General features: G+C 55.9%; 2 protein-coding genes across 4 annotated transcripts; one reads left to right on the top strand and one right to left on the bottom strand.

Annotated features, from left to right (window-relative positions):
• The first annotated feature begins 608 nt into the window (after positions 1-608).
• Positions 609-6,933, top strand: LGALS2 (galectin 2). 2 transcript variants are annotated; one of them, XM_061418449.1, is made up of 5 exons: positions 617-715; positions 3,825-3,939; positions 4,901-4,983; positions 6,289-6,448; positions 6,617-6,933. In XM_061418449.1, the coding sequence occupies exons 3-5, from the start codon at positions 4,922-4,924 to the stop codon at positions 6,758-6,760; spliced, it is 366 nt and encodes a 121-aa protein (XP_061274433.1). In that variant the 5' UTR covers positions 617-715; positions 3,825-3,939; positions 4,901-4,921; the 3' UTR covers positions 6,761-6,933. The 2 variants fall into 2 exon arrangements, with proteins under 2 accessions (XP_061274431.1, XP_061274433.1); XM_061418447.1 differs by lacking the exon at positions 3,825-3,939 and having other exon boundaries at positions 609-715.
• Positions 6,934-7,349: 416 nt separating this feature from the next.
• On the bottom strand, positions 7,350-15,219 carry CDC42EP1 (CDC42 effector protein 1). Of its 2 annotated transcripts, XM_061418445.1 has the most exons (3): positions 15,090-15,219; positions 9,939-10,687; positions 7,350-8,611 (listed from the first exon to the last, which is right to left on the bottom strand). In XM_061418445.1, the coding sequence occupies exons 2-3, from the start codon at positions 10,399-10,401 to the stop codon at positions 7,989-7,991; spliced, it is 1,086 nt and encodes a 361-aa protein (XP_061274429.1). In that variant the 5' UTR covers positions 10,402-10,687; positions 15,090-15,219; the 3' UTR covers positions 7,350-7,988. The 2 variants fall into 2 exon arrangements, with proteins under 2 accessions (XP_061274429.1, XP_061274430.1); XM_061418446.1 differs by having other exon boundaries at positions 9,939-15,197.
• Between the last annotated feature and the right edge of the window lie 269 nt (positions 15,220-15,488).

Here is a 15,488-nt window from a genome sequence, read left to right as displayed (position 1 = left end):
GTAGTAGAAGTAAAGAGCAAAGCACTGAAATTCCATTACCCACCACACACCCCCAGCCCCTCTACTCCCTTCTTTACTTAGTTTGTTGTAGATATTTCTAGATGTTTTCTTTAAATCCACCATGGATGGCTTTTATTTATTTATTTATTTTTTTTGGATTGCTTTTAAAACTTAGATGTACAAAAAAATTTTTTTAACCCCCCCCAAAACCTTACTTGTACAATCAGAAAAAGCATGGAGTGAGGAGAGAAAGCAAAAGATTCTCAAAGTGAATCTGGACATCATAGAAGCATAGAGGTTTTTACAAAGCGAGTCTCTCTGTTTGAGGATGAGAAAGTGGGGCTCAGGGTTGGTGGGTGGCCTGCCACGCTCACACGGTTTGTGCCAGCTCCTGGCGCCCAGTGCAGCGTTGCTTGCAGGGTCACATCCCCTAGGGCTCAGGAAGGAGGCGGGAGGCTGAGCTGGAGAGACGTCAGGAAGATGCTCTGGGCTGGGCAGGCTGGGCTGGAGCGATGAGCCTTCTGCCTGTTTGTTCTGGGTACCGGGAGGTGTGGGTGGAGAGACATCCTGGCAGGATGGACCAAAGTCCCCATTTATGGCCTGGGGGCAGTTAATGTGTAATATTCCAGGATATAAGCTGGACTGCAAGGTGAGACCCTGAGCCCAGACCTCCAGGAGCAACCCAGAGCTGCTGTCCGGAGCTGCTACCATGTCGGTGAGAACGCCGGCTCCGAACCTTTACCTGAGTTGGGGTGGGGTGGATGCTGGAGAAAAAGCATCGCTGCCCCTCCAGCTTCAGTTTCCTTATCTGTGTAGGGAGGAAGTTGGACAGATCACTCCACTGGCCTTTAGCATCAAGGCTCTCTGTTCCCCCCCCCACCATTCTGAGTCTGTCTCTTTCCCCCTCCAGCCTGGTTTTCTCATCGGTAATTTATTTGTTTATTTTTTGCCTATCTCTTTCGGCTTACAGGATCTTATTTCCCCAACCAGTGATCAAACATGGGCTAACTTCAGTGGAAGCACTGGAGTCCTAACCTCTGGACAGCCAGGGAATTTCCTCTCAATAACATTAATCGCGGCAACAATGATAACCACTAACACCTCCTGAGCTTTAAAAGATGATGAAATTGAGACTGGAAGGTTAACTTGCCCCAGAGCAAAATCTATAAATTGCAGGGGGTCAAGTGGATCTTCTTCAAGGTCTCTCCCCGATTCTCTGATTCCAAACTCTGCTCTGCCGTAGTCCGCTGTGTGGCCTTGGAGAAATCACTGCTCCTCTCTGAGCCTGTCTCCTGTATTTGGGGAACTGGGTTACAGATGGCATCTTCTGAGGCTGGTGTGTTGCTTTCCTGCGGCTGCCGTAACAAATTTAGTCTCTCACAGTTTTGGAGGCTTGAGGTCTGAAATCCAGGTGTTGGTGGGAACTTTCTCTCTCCGAAGGCTCTAGGGGAGGGTTCTTTCTTGCCTTTTCCAGCTTCTATTTGTTGCCGGCAATCTGTGGTATTCCTGGGCTTGCAGCTGTCTCCCTCCAACCCCTGCCTCTGTCTTCACAGAGCTTCTCTGCGTGTTTGGGTTTCTGGGTCCAAATTTCCTCTTCTTCTAAGGATGTCAGTCATATGGAGTTTGAGGTCCACCCTAAACCACTACGACCTCATCTCAACTTGGTCCTATTTCCAAATAGGCCTCATTCACAGGCTCCAGGGGGGCATAGTTTTCTGGGAGAGTCAGCACAGGTGGGATGTGGGCGTGGATGTGACTAGAGGGTCCAAAGTGCATGGCATGGTGCCCTCCCCACCCTCTGCCTCTCAGGGAGGACCTTTGTGCCCGACTTCTCCTTCCCCCGATCTCCTCACCCTCCCCTTTCTTTCCTCCTTCTTAAGAGACTTCCTAGTCCAAATCTCTTACACTAAAGAGAGGGTAGCGGGACGTCCCTGGCGGACCAGGGGTGAAGACTCTGCTCTGCCAATGCAGGGGGCACATGTTCAAACCCTGGTCGGGGGACTAAGATCCTACATGCCATGAGGTGAGGCCAAAATATTAAAAGAAAAAAAGGATGGGGGAACCAAGGTCCATAAAGGGGCACCGTTGGCCCCTAGTCACTTGGTTAGTCACCTGACCACTGACACCTGCCTCCACCCAGCTTTGCATCCCCCTCTCTCTCTGTGCTCCAGACCTTACGGAGGGGGGACAGGTTACTAGGCCTGCCCCCTCCCACGGGGATCCCTGTTTGCCCAGATGGACCCCCAAGCCCGGCCTTCCTCTCGCCCCTACCCTGCAGCAGCTCTAGGGGCCCAGATTTTTCTGTCTGAGCCAGGCAGCCTCCAGGAGCTATGGGGGCGGCAAGGGTGCTTCTCCCCACCTCAGTCTCACCCTGACCATCCAGGGAGGAGACTGGAGACTCCTCACGATGCCTGGTGGGGACTGTGCATGCTGCAGGGCCCACACCGTGAAGGGCTGCTCGTTGGCAGGTCACCCATGCTCCTCTGGGAGGGACAGGATAACCTCTCCTAGGGGACTGCTCTCTGTCCTTCTAAGAGAGGCTGAAGGAGGATTTTAATCCATTTTGGCTGGTGATCCACGTGTTACATTAAGCACCCATCTGAGGGGTTAGGCCTCTGAGCGCCACTTTCTCAGAGGCAGTGAAGTGCCCCCTATCCTGGGGACATCTGGGCTTCCCTGGTGGCTCAGATGGTAAAGAATCCACCTGATCGGACCTGGGTGCGATCCCTGGGTTGGGAAGATCCCCTGGAGGAGGTAATGGCAACCCATTCCAGTATCCTTGCCTGGAGAATCCCATGGACAGAGGAGCCTGGTGGGCTACAGTCCATGGGGTCGCAAAGAGTCAGACAGGAGTGAGTGACTAACACACAGGGGACATCTGGAGGCATTTTTGGTTGTCACTACTTGGGGGGAGGGTGCTACTGGCATCCGGTGGTTAGAGACCCGGCCTGAGGCTCTACTTCCTACACACACATGACAACCCCACAGCAGAGAATGATTCAGTTGGAAAGTCCAGGGCGCTGAGCCTGGAAAACCCTGCTCTGAAGCATCGTAGGGTCCAACGTGCTGTGAGGCTCCACCCTCCTGGGCTTGGCATGGCCTCTTTCATGCCTTCCTTTTATTTACTTTATTTTTGGCCACGGCCTGTGGCAGGCAGAATCTTAGTTCCCCGACCAGGAATGGACACTGTGCCCCTGCGTGGACGCACAGAGTCTTAACTACTGGACCACCAAGGATGTCCCCAGGCCTCCTTTTAAATGTACTGACTCCAGGAGGGGGCTTCTCTGGTGGCTCAGTCAGTAAAGAATCCACCTGTAATGCAGGAGATGCAAGAGACCCGGGTTTGATGACTGGGTCAGGAAGATCCCCTGGAGAAGGAAATGGCAACCCACTCCATTATTCTTGCCTGGAGAATCCCATGGACAGAGGAGCCTGGCAGACTACAGTCCATGGGGTCACCAGAGTCAGACACGACTGAGCGACTGAACCCCCACCACCAAGAAAACTGGGCAACCCTACACCCATGTAGGAACCCGAGGACTGCCTTCCCCCTTGGTGGAAAGGAGGCAGCTGCCAGCAGGGGAGTCGTAATCTACCCCCTACGGACACTGCCCTTGACTTTCAGCAAAGCATTCCAGTCCCGGAAGTTGTTTCAAGGCTTCCCAAGTGAGCTCCCTCCAGAAAAAAAAAAAGACATCAGTGAACAGAAATCCTATAATATAAATGTGTTCTCCTATTAAGTGTTCTAAGTCTTTTGTGGCTGCTGAATCCTGTCTGGCCCAGCCTCACACCCTCCAATCATGGATAACTGGACATTTTCTCAGGCTTGGATCATGAGGTTTGAAAACCCAGCTTCGAGAACCTCCCTTCTAACTATACAAATTCAGGCGCTGCCCAGGTCCTGTGGGAAAATAGGAGCAGAAGGATGCCACAGTAGCAGTAAGTAAGCCTAATGACCACAGCCCCTCGATTTGCTTTTAGTCTGTGCCAAGTCCTATTTGAGGGGCTTCACAAATGGAAGGTCTCATCCTCCAAACCAGGGTGAAGAAGGTGCTGTTAACCTCAGGGCATCCGACAGCATCTGTCACAAGGGTGCTTGGGAACTGGGCTTGAATGAATAAATCAGATCAGCCCATTTTACAGATGAGGAGTGTGCGGTTTACAGAGGGACTTTGATGGACATGTTCAGACATGTGACTGATGGAGTTTTATAGGTTCTCTGTTTGGGATGGGCCTAGACTTGCCTGTCATACAGTTATTTAAAAAAAAATAAAAAAAGATTTGTCTACAATGTGTCTTAATGGCGGTACATGGGATCTTTCTTAGTTTCAGCACGTGGGATCTTTTAGCTGGGGCTTTCGAACTCTTAGTTGCAGCATGTGGCATCTAGTTCCCTGACCAGGGATAGAACCTGGGCCCCCTGCATTGGGAATGTGGAGTCTTAGCCACTGGACCACTAGGGAAGTCCTAATACAGTCATTTTCTATCCGTAAAATGACTCCCAAGTTCGTGCAGGAAATAAACGTACCCTTGTTCGTGGGATTTTGCCGAGGGCATTGTGCCTCATCACTTGAACGCATTTAGGAACAGTGAGGTTGGCAGGGGTCACTCTACCCATTTTATAGATGGGCAAACTGAGGTTCCCTCAGCTGGGCCCTATGTCTCCAGATCCAGCTATTCTTCAGGCTGGGGTGGATGAGAGTGAAGCAAAATGGGCAAGAGGGGGCTCCAGGAATCTTTTATCTGAGCTCTCCGGCTTTTTCCCTTCCTGGCTCCAAGGCCTCACATGGGGAGGAGAGGGGGGCCTGGGGCCTGGTTTGGATGGGAGGATGCTGGCGAGTGGGCTTTACCAGCAGAAGAGTGTGATTGATTTGTGTGGGATGTTTCTCTGTTGGCGCAGGGGAAATTTGAGATTGTGAACATGGACATGAAGATGGGGTCAAGCCTGAAGATCAAGGGCAAGATCGCTGACGGCGCTAACGGGTAAGCCCAGGGGAGGGCAGGTGGGGCAGGACAGGGACGGGGCCGGCCACAGAGCTGGCATTGGCTGGGAAGGTGGGGGCAGGCAAGGCAGCCTTGTGAGATGTTGGGACAGTGAGAGTGACCTCTGGCCAGGGCCGTTTGTACATTCTGCTCCTCTCGCACCCCTCCCTCACCCTTGCTGGCTCCATTTGGGCTGCTTTCACATCTGAGGCCAGGTTCGGGGACCTGCAGAATTCACATTGGACGCCATGGCTCAATTCCTTGGCCCCAACGACACGGAAGGGGCAAGTGAGAAATCCCTGAGTCTTTGGCCAGGCCTCTGCGAGTCAGATGCCTCTACTGAAAGCCCCAACCCCCGGGGACACTACCCTCTTGATACTGCTGAAGGACCAGGGACTGGCCTTTCACATGCATTAAACCAGGGATAGCTCAGTTGGTAAAGAATCCACCTGCGATGCAGGAGACCAGGGTTCAATCCCTGGGTCGGGAAGATCTCCTGAAGAAGGAAATGGCAACCCACTCCAGAATTCTTGACCAGGGAGCCTAGCCGCCTAGCCGTGCAGTCCATGATGTCGCAAAAGTCAGACTCAGCGACTACAACCAGCACCAAACCAGGGGCACCCACCAGGGGGCGCCTAGTGGTCTCGTTTGCATCCTCTCCATTGGAATCCGAGACCTTTCTCACCTCAGGGGCTACAGGTCAGCGTTAGGCTGTCCCGGGTGCAGGACAAGGGTCAGCATTTCTTGAGACTGATCTCAATCAGTTTTTGATTGGGGAGGGGCAGGCAGAAGCATCGGGTAGGAGCCAAGAGAAAAATCACCTCTTTCTCCTACTTGGGTCCCTCAAGGTTGCAGAAATGTGGGATACCTCTGGCCTGAGTCCTCCCAGTGGAGACACCCTGTGACTCAGAATGTCCCACTCTCAGGAACCGTGAAGGTCTAACCAAGACCCCTTTCTAAAAGATCACACAACTCCTGAGGGCATACCTCCAATGACAGGGAGCTCACCACCTTAGGCATACAACAAATAGTTAAGAACGGCAGTTTTCCCCAAGGATAGACACCTTCATTTCCTGAAATGTCACTATTAGTTAACTTGTCAGGAGCCTTAGTCTGTGCTCTAAATGGAATGTGATACTCCAGTGCCAAGTCCAATCAAATTGTCACCTCCCTTGTTTTAAGGCACAAATCTCAATTAACACAACCTTTGGTGATTCTACCAATTTTATGGTCAAGACGCTGCCACCCAAGCTGTTATACCCAGGGCTGGCCCCTTATTCTCACTTCTTACTCCTTCTCTGGCAGCTTTGTGATTAATTTGGGCCAGGGGACAGATAAACTGAACCTGCATTTCAACCCACGCTTTGCTGAATCCACCATCGTCTGCAACTCACGAGATGGCAACAGCTGGGGGGCGGAGCAACGGGACAATCACATGTGCTTCAGCCCAGGGTCAGAAGTCAAGGTGAGGTCAAAGGGGAAAGGGGCCTGAAAACAGATCTCAAGGGGGGAGAACAGATAGTGGGGGCACCCTGGCCTAGACACGTGCTGGGACTGTTTGAGTCACCAGGCATGGCCCCGGCCCATTTCCAGGGCGCCTCCTGCCTCCCTGATGCCCTCCCTCCCACTGCAGCTCATCGTGACCTTCGAGAACAATGAATTCAAGGTGAAGCTGCCAGATGGCCACCAGTTGACCTTTCCCAACAGGCTGGGCCACAGCCACCTGAGCTACCTGGGTGTGCAGAACTTCCTCATCTCCTCCTTCAAGCTAGAGTGAGGCAGCACCTCACCAGAGACCAAGACCCGTCCCTGCAAGCAGATTCCTGACCCAGAGCTGTCCTTTCATGTGGGATCAGTGACCCTTGCGATGCACCTACTGTTCCTAATCCTCCGCCCTCATACCCTGAGGCTCAGAACCAACAAAAGAATCCACCTTTATAGTCTTTCCAACTGTGGTGTTTTCCACTATCTTGATGCTCCTAGCGTCCTCCTGATACAGACAAGGAAACTGAGGCTGCCCAGTGGGGGATGAGCTCCAAACACCCCTGAGCCACTAGTCCTGCCTGCGAGTCCCCTTTTGTCACCAGGACAAGTGCCAAGTTGCTCTGTGGGATTACAGTTCCAGGCACCTGGGCCAGGGGCTGTTCCCGGAACTGCAGATAAGGGCTCCCACCTGGGCTTCTTATCTCAGGGCTATTCATTCCAGTCTGGTTACTCATTACCCCCTGCCTCGGTCCCTCCCCTCACTGGGGGCCCTGGTTGGGTGGTGGGGGGAGTCCTTGGCTTTCCAAACCCAGTGCTGAATGTACTCGAGCAGGTGGCGCAGACACGGTCATCCCAGGTCCTCAAGCATCTCACTGGACACCTTTTATCAAAAAAAACCTTTTTAATCAGGACCCAGAGGCAGGTCTGGGGTGCACGGGAAGGTGGGACCCTCCCCCCTCCCAGTGAGGTCACACCTGACGTTTCTGAGGCTTCTGGGACATGGGGCTGGCGGTGGGAATGTTGGGGAGGCAGCCGTGGGGGCTCTCAGAAAGGCAGGAGGGACCCTGCTGGGGGCAACTCCAGGATGAGCTGGGGCCGAGGGTCTCTTCAGGAGAGGAGACAAAGGCTCTATGTGGTAGGCTCCCCACCCCCACCCAGCAAGGGCATTTTTCCCAACACAAAGGCTGCACTGTGAGGCTGGGCCCTCCAGTGGGTTGGGGGCCTGGGGTGGAGGGTGGGCCCAGGGAATGGCTACTGGGTCTGGAGGTCCAGAGTGGCAGTGGAGGGAGGCGGGGTGGCTGAGCAGGGTCCAGGGGAACACCTGGGTTCCAGAACAAGCCTGGTCTCCCCTGGCCTCCCTCCCATGTCTGTCCAGCAGAGGTGTGGACAGGTCTGGGGACAACTTGGGTTCTCCCGTCTGTCGTTGGCAAGACCCAGCCGCCAGGGGCTGGGGCTGCATCTGGGCTCCTTGCAGGTGGTGCCCGGAGGCTGACCAGGGTTCTCAGCCTGTGCCCAGCCAATCACACCTTCACCTCGTCATCCTCCTCAGCATCAGCAAACTCGAAGGTGTTGGCCTGCACTGTGCTGGGCACGGGGGTCCTGCTGCCTGCCTGGGATGCCCCCCACTCTTCATCCAGGCTCCCCCAGGAGGCCCGAGCCTGGGACAGCGCCCCCAACCCCTCGGCCCGAGCATCCACCTCAGTGTAGTGGCGGCAGCTTTGGCTGCCACCCGAGACAGCGCCCCAGTGCCTGCCGGGGCCCTCGTCAGCAGGCGCACGGGGGCCCTCTCCCACCGCGCTGGCCCTCGCCTCGGCCACTGGGCCCAACCTGGTGGTTACCCCATTGGGGCAGCGTCCACGAAGTGAGGGGCTTGAGGCAGGGGCCGGGGGGTTTGCAACAGAGGCTGGGGGACTTGCAGCAGGAGCCGGGGCTGGGGTCTCAGCTGCAGAGCCTTCTGAGAGGCTCATGGCCCCCAGGAGCTCAGTGAGGAGAGAGGGCCCAAGGTCGAGGTCCAGGCGGAAGGACAGGAGGGAGTCAGAGCGGCGGAGCTCAGGCTCAGCGGGGAAGGAGCTATCACGGTCTCGGTCACGAGGCTTTTCTGGGCGAGGCAGGCGGGAGATGGTGCAGAACCCAGAGTCCAGGCCTAGAAGAGAAATAGGGACCAGGGTCAGAGCTGGGGGCCCTAACCAGGAATTGGGGAAGGCAGAGCCAGGACCAACACCTGCTTGCGATGTGGCCTTTAACAAGCCACCCCCCAATCTGACTGCAGCTTCCTCCATCTTTCCAATACAGTGAACCCCACAGTCTCTTGAGCAATCTTCCTGTCAACCCTGGAAATTGACATAATCCTCATTCCCATTTTGCAGATGAAGAAAGTGAGGCTCAGTTTGGGATGAGGGGAAAGGCTCGCCCAGGGCCACAAAGTCTGATGGGCTGGAGCTGAGCCCGGAGCTCAAACCTCCTGACTCTCAGGCCCAACACTGAACTTGAATGACCCCTGGTCCCCTTCCGTGAACCCAAGCACATGTACTGGTTTGTGGGCACAGGATAGAACCAGCAGCCGGTGTGACAACATAGAAATCAAGACCCAAAGGACAGGCAAATGCCCTGTAAATGCCCTCTGTCTCAGACCCTGGTTCCAGGACTACCAGGCCTGGGACATAGCGGTGGGACCGCAGACCAGTCCTCAGTGGGATTCTGAGCATCACCCCTGGACAGGGAGCACCACAGGAAGCCTCTGGTGGCGGGCAAAGCTGCAGGGCAGGGAACGGTCACCAGGTGGCAGCAGGGGCCCCAGTTCTCAAGTGAGCTGTCCAGGAGGAGCCCAGGTGACACCCACCCCACCCCATGCTGGCAGGAAGGGCTTCTGAGGGGTTTTCCAAATCTGTCAAGTTACAGGAACCTCTGTTCAAATAACAACAGAGCAACAGCTCCCGTGTCCTGAGCACCTACTGTGTGTGAGATTCTAGGCCACAATCAAATATGTGTTATCATTTCACTGAATCTTAGCAGTGACCCTAAGTGCCCATTATATAGGCCAGGACTTGACTTCACAGAGGTCAATGTGCTCACTGAGAATCAGGCAGAATCAGGATTTGAATCCAGGGCCCTGGCTCTCCACCTCTCCACTGTATTGTTCTGACACAAGGGAGCTGCTTCCATTGAAGCAGGCAAGGGATAGGGGAAGGAGGGTGGTGGGCTGGCTTAGCCGAGGGCCCAGAGAAGGGGAGGCAGCTTAGGGGCAGGCAGAACTCAACCCCCACCTCATCACCTCTCAACCTCAGTGTTTTGGGGAGTGAACTGGTTCCCGCCCTGTGACCCACCCTTGCCATTCACGATCTCAGGTTTGGGTCTGACTTCCATGGAGACCAAACTACTGTGGGGAAGAGCTCACTTGGAAGGGTTGGCTGAACCTTCAAACCCGCTGCACCTCAGCCCCTGAAAAATGGGCAGACAGCGCAGGGCCTCACCGTAAGCAGAGTGGCCGTCCGTGGAGCTGGCAGGGCTGCAGTCAAAGCTGAGCTTGCCCACCACGAGGCTGTCGTAGGCCGCCTGGTTGAGCTGAGGCAGGGAGATGGCGTTCTTGATGATGGGGGAGATGGCCGGTGGAGCAGGCGAGGGTGCGGGCGGAGAAGCCATCCTCCGGGGCGGGGCCCCCACCCTCCGCACCAGCTGCAGCTTCTTGGCCAGGAAGCCCCGGGGCGAGCGGTGGGTGCTCCCTGAGCTGCCACCATGGTTGCTGAGGAAGGAGGTATCACCGAAGACATCCCCGCCACGGCCCACGTGCATGGTGTGGCGGAAATCCCCAAGCGGGGGGCTGATCATGTCCGCGGTCAGCCGCTTCTTCCCCTGCGAGCTGGACACCCAGCCCACGGGTGAGAGCTTGCCCAGGTTCATGGCCGGGGCTCCTCCGGCCCCCTGGGGGCCCGGCATCGGCTCTGGCTGTTCACAGCTGCTGGTCCATGCTCACTGGGGCCTGGGGAGAGTGCTAGGCTAGATGAGGGGTCCACTTCTCAGCTCCCTCCTTCTTGGTGGGAGGGGGTGGACGAAGGCTGCCCCTCTGTGCTAAGGTGCTGCCCCTACATGCTGAGGCTGTGGGGGGTCCATGGCCTGGCTCCCAGTCCCGTGGAAGGAGCTGCAGATGTTCTGGCCAAGGACGTAGATGGCACCAAACGTGCCTCAGACGTAGACAGTCCTTCTTCTGCCCAGGAGTGGAGACCTAAGAGAAAGAAGGTAGTGGAGGGCCTGGGGGCATCTTGGTCCAAATAATAACAGCTAAAGAGAATAAATGAGGATCATGGAGAAAATGCTGAACAGACCCGCAGAGGAGGCCACGTGGCATGATTCCTCATCCAGGAAATTTAAGAGCAGGTGAAACAGTCCCATGACAGAAGAGCCTGGCGGGCTACAGTCCATGGGGTCGGGCAGGGCTTAGCAACCAACAACAACAAAACAAAACAACAGTGATAGAAATCGGAATTGTGATTGCCTTTGAACAGATATAGACTGGGAGGGGGCATAAAAAATTCACGGAGCTGTGCTCTTCTTCAACTGTATACTGGTTAAAACCTATGAATGGTCATTATATGGTCCCCATTGATGAAGCACCTACTGAGTGCCAATGGCTTATGTTCATCACTCATTTAACCTCGAGGGAGGCACTATAGGCTTCAGAGGAGACACAGAAGCCCAAAGAAATGAAGGGATTTGCCTGAGGCTACACAGTAGGCAATGGTGAAGCAGAGCCTCCAACCCCAGAGCCCTTGAGCCCCAAGCTACACTGCCTCCTGCTGGCGGGTGGAGTTAAGTCACCTTCCTTCTTGGGTTAAACTGTCTTCCCCTCACAGAGGCTAGGAGGTGACGGCCAAAGGCTTTATGAACTGCTGTGTAACCAGCAGAACCCTTCACTTTCTGATGCTTCCTGGAAAAAGGATCCTGTGGTCAAAAGTGGTTTTTCCAGCTGCTTATTACATGTCTGAGCACACTCAAGGCTCTGAGAAGGCCCGCAGGAAGAACATTATATTTTTTTCGAACTGATGTCAAGGCCTTGTTACCAGGGAACAAGTTTTGGAAAAAGCTCAGCTGGTGCCAAAAGCTGTTCTTTGCCTACTCCCTTCTGTCCTGATCTCTTCCTCACCCTCTTCCCCCATCCCAATCTTCTCTAAGCTTCCCTTGGTTTGACATCACCCCTTCTAGTACCCTAAGAGTATACACTGGAGGACACCTATGAACCTATGCTCCCATATTTGGTTTTCCTGTGGCCCGGAGAGGCCAAGCTTCTTCAAGGTCACGTCAAGAGAACCAGTAGAGATGTCATTTCAGAGCCTCTGACTCACGTGGCTTTTAGTGGCTCGTGGAGCCCTGTCTTGTCTCTCCAGATCGCAACACACTCTAAGGGTGGGGCCTGGATTTTCCTGCCTCCCTCCCTCCAGCGCTCAGCTTGGGCTCTGCACACGGCCAAGTGCCCAATCAGTACCAGGAATTCTCTGTGATACCTTCATGCCAAAGGCTCACCCTTGCCACCGTCCGAGTGAGGGCAGGTAGAGGATTTAGTGGCCTCACAGTGTGACCTTGGGCAAGTCATTTACCTGCCCAGACCTGGGACCTGAGCTGATAAAAGTTGATATTGATTCTTAACACCTAGATCTGAGCGTCAACTTAAAAAAAAAAATTGCTGCCACCTCCAAGCATAAAAATCTCAATACTGCCCTTCAAATGTTATTTGAAATTCAAAATAGGTTAAATAACAAGATAAAAACAAAGGAGGCAAGAAGACAAAGCTTGCTTTGTTTTCTGACTGCATTCTCTTTCCTTCCCACCATGGGATCCTCCCCCAACCCTGACTCCTCCCCCACAGCGGGGGGCGGGGGGTATCTGAATCATTCCTTTCCCTGGCACCCCCGGCACCAAGATGTCCTCGAGGAATGTTTGCCGAAGTAATGAAGTGCTCTGCAGTTGGCCAACCACTGCATGATGTCATCTGATTCTCCAACAGCCCCGAAGCTGGAGGGTTAGCCCATTTTACAGGAAGAGCCAAGGCTTGGAGAGAAGGAACTTGGCCAGGGTCATGTGGCAGGTACCTCGCATGGGCCATTTCCTTGCTCTGCTGAGGACTGAATCTGGGGACAGAGGGGAGGGAACTGGTGGGGGGGGCGGAGTGTCATTCTGAAATGTCACGAGGAGAGGTCACTATGTCCATCATGTGGCCACACCTACTTCTCCCCAGCCCCTCCTTTCTCAGCAAAAGGGGTCCTGGTCCCCACCCCACCACTGTGGCCACTTGGACTTGAGACACCAGCTTCTGCCCGAGTCTTATGATAAGCCCATGTCTCAAATGCCTCTGGGCACCTCCAGAAGCTCTCCACCCTGCCCACTGTTGTAGGGACACCCGCAGCACTGTGCAGCCGAGGACAGGACACTGCTACTGGGGACCTGTTTTCCCATGTGCAAAACAAGGCTGGTCCTCTCCCAGGAGAGTTTTAAGAGTGGAAAGCGCTGTAATTAAACCCTTGGATCCTGAAGCAGGGCTGGGTTCAAAGCCAACATTCTTACACTGATAATGTCTCTCATTCTGGAGAGACAGAAGGAGAGGCTCCAACCTTGATGTAGCCTATTTGGCCCTTGAAGCTGATCATCAGGTATCGCTGGTGATTAGGTGTGCCCCACCTGGCCCTGGAGTAAGCAGGGCTCTGGCTGTCCAGGTATGTGGCCTCTCTTTGCTCCCCAACCCAGGAATACTACCTGCTAATGCTCACAAACACCCATTTTACAGACGGAAAAAACGAGACATGAAAAGGAAACTGACTTGTCCCAGGTTGGAGAGCAAAACGAGGCGTAGCCAGGAATCTCCTCAGGATTCTACTGTTGTTAGTTGCTCAGCCTTGTCTGATTCTTTGTGGACCCATGGACTGTAGCCCACCAGACTCCTTGGTCCATGGGATTTTCCAGGGAAGAAAAATGGAGTGAGTTGTCATTTCCTCCTCCAGGGGCTCTTCCCGACCTAGGGATCAAACCTGCATCTCCTGGGTCTCCTGCATTGCAGGTGCATTCTTTACCTGTTGAGCCGTTGGGGAAGTCAGGAGTCTACCAACCTCAATAGTAAATGCCAGGAGAGTGGGTGAAGGCTCCAGGAGTGCTGAGCAGATGCCCAGCCGCTGAGCACAGAAGAGCAGGCCAGGGAGGCAGGAGACGCAGCCCTGCAGATTCAGTTTACCCTACAGATAGTCAGGCCTGGGTACTTGGTAGGAGCTTACTCAATAGCAGTGGTGACCACAAGGACAAGGTTTGGGGCCGGAAGTAGGGACCTCGCGGTTAGGAGAGGCCAACAGGGGCCGCTGTGGAAGTGCATGTGGTTGGAGGAGGCCAAGGGCCGTCTGATGGCTGTGGGGGAGGGGGCAGAGGCGGGGGTGAGACGCGGGTGGGGGTGGCGGAACCCTAGGGCTCACCTGGGAGTCACCCGCAGGCCCCTAGGGGGCACCACCTCTCATCCTGGAAGCCACTCCCTGCTCACAGCACCCCGCCCGCAGTGTCCAGCTGGGTAGTAACACCATCCTTACCGCTGGACGGAGGGACCCTGTCTCCGTTAGGGCTGTTCTAGCCTCCCCGAATAAGGGGTTAACTTTCTGGGGGCTGCCTTTTCATGCTCCTCAAAGTCCAGCCATTTCAAGAGGCAGAAACGGAGCCGAGAAAAAGGATAGCACGTTGTCCACAGTGGCAGCGGAGACCCTGTTCTCAGGCCGTCAAGGGGGACAGTAGGAAGGAGCACCATGGACCCCAAGTTAGAGCCGAATCAGCCTTTGACGCCGAGGCTGATTGGCCTAAAGGCAGGGTCTCCCCAAGTCCTCGGCTCCAGACCCTGCGCCGCGTTTTGCGCAGCTGTGGCCTCCGCGGGCCAGCCCTTTGGCCACTCTGAGCCTCAGTTTCCCGATCCAGAAAAGGGGCTTCAAACTTCGTGAGTCTCGGTTGGCTTGGCGAGAACAGAACAGTCTCGAGGGCAGTGGGGACGGGAAGTCCCGGAAAGATTTTGGCCAGAAAACATTCCCTTTGGGAGGAACGAGGTTAGAATGTTGGAGGGTCGTCGCTCCGCGGGGAAGAGGGCAGCTAGCTGCCTTGGCCCGAGGGGAACCGGACGGGATGACCTCACCCGCCGCTCGGGCCTGGAATGCGGCGGTTGGGGAGGGGGCAGGGTGCCTGGACCATCTCCCCGGCGGTCCCCCCCACTTCCCGCTCTCCCCGCCAGCCTCGCCAAGGGGCCCGACATTCCGACACATGCCCCACTCCCCGTTCCTTCCCTTCTTTTCCCAGGGCAGGAAGGAGCGTAGACGGCCTTCTGCTCGCCCCCTCCTCCCGCAACCCGCTTTACCTTCCAATTCTCTGCCGCCCTCTACTCGCCGGGACCAGCGCGAAACAACCCGAAAACTTGGAGCGTCCCCGTGCCGCTCCCGCGGCCGGCGCTCCCGGCCTGTCCCTTGGCACTCGGGGCGATCTTTGGCAGGCTGGCCCCCTCCCCCGCCCCGGTCCCAAGAACCTAGGGGGTGCCAAGACCTTTCGGCGCCGCGATCCCCCTGCCCGCGTCCACGCCCACCCTGGGCTGGACGACCAGCGGGCCAGCTCGCGGTTACCTTCTCTCCGCGCGCCCCGGGAGCCGGGGGTGAAGGGCGGACGCGGCGGCGGCGGCAGCGTGTCCCCGCGCGCAGCCCTGGCGAGTGGCTGGGCCGGTCTGCGCCGCCCTGGCCGCGGGCTCCGCGGGCTGGCTCCGGGGGCGGGGGCGGGGTGTGGGCGCGCTCCCTCCTCCCGCCTCTCTGCTCCAGGCCGCGGGCGGGGCGGGGCCCCCAGTCCCGGGCACCGATCGGGCCGCCCCGAGCGGCGACTGCGAAAGCTGGAGGGGGCGCCAGGTCAGGCTCTTTTAGGCCAGGGGGAACCAGGAACGTGCGGGTTGCCCGGGCGAGGTGACTCGGGTCCCCAGCTCCCAAACCCTCTCCCACCGTCTCCTCGCAGGGCCTTGGGGTGACTGACGTGAC

Source organism: Bos javanicus, chromosome 5, assembly GCF_032452875.1.
Source record: "Bos javanicus breed banteng chromosome 5, ARS-OSU_banteng_1.0, whole genome shotgun sequence".
NCBI classification, from domain to species: Eukaryota; Metazoa; Chordata; class Mammalia; order Artiodactyla; family Bovidae; genus Bos; species Bos javanicus.
Note: the sequence above shows the minus strand (reverse complement) of the source record. Positions and strands in the feature narration are given on the sequence as shown.

Excerpts from the sequence above, each read along its gene's own strand:
- LGALS2 (XM_061418447.1), top strand. Across the intron at positions 4,984-6,288 it reads ATCGCTGACGGCGCTAACGG|CTTTGTGATTAATTTGGGCC; the intron begins GTAAGCCCAGGG and ends CTTCTCTGGCAG. Across the intron at positions 6,449-6,616 it reads GCCCAGGGTCAGAAGTCAAG|CTCATCGTGACCTTCGAGAA; the intron begins GTGAGGTCAAAG and ends CTCCCACTGCAG.
- CDC42EP1 (XM_061418445.1), bottom strand. The coding sequence starts at position 10,401 with ATGCCGGGCCCCCAGGGGGCCGGAGGAGCCCCGGCCATGAACCTGGGC. Across the intron at positions 8,612-9,938 it reads GGACGGCCACTCTGCTTACG|GCCTGGACTCTGGGTTCTGC; the intron begins GTGAGGCCCTGC and ends TTTCTCTTCTAG.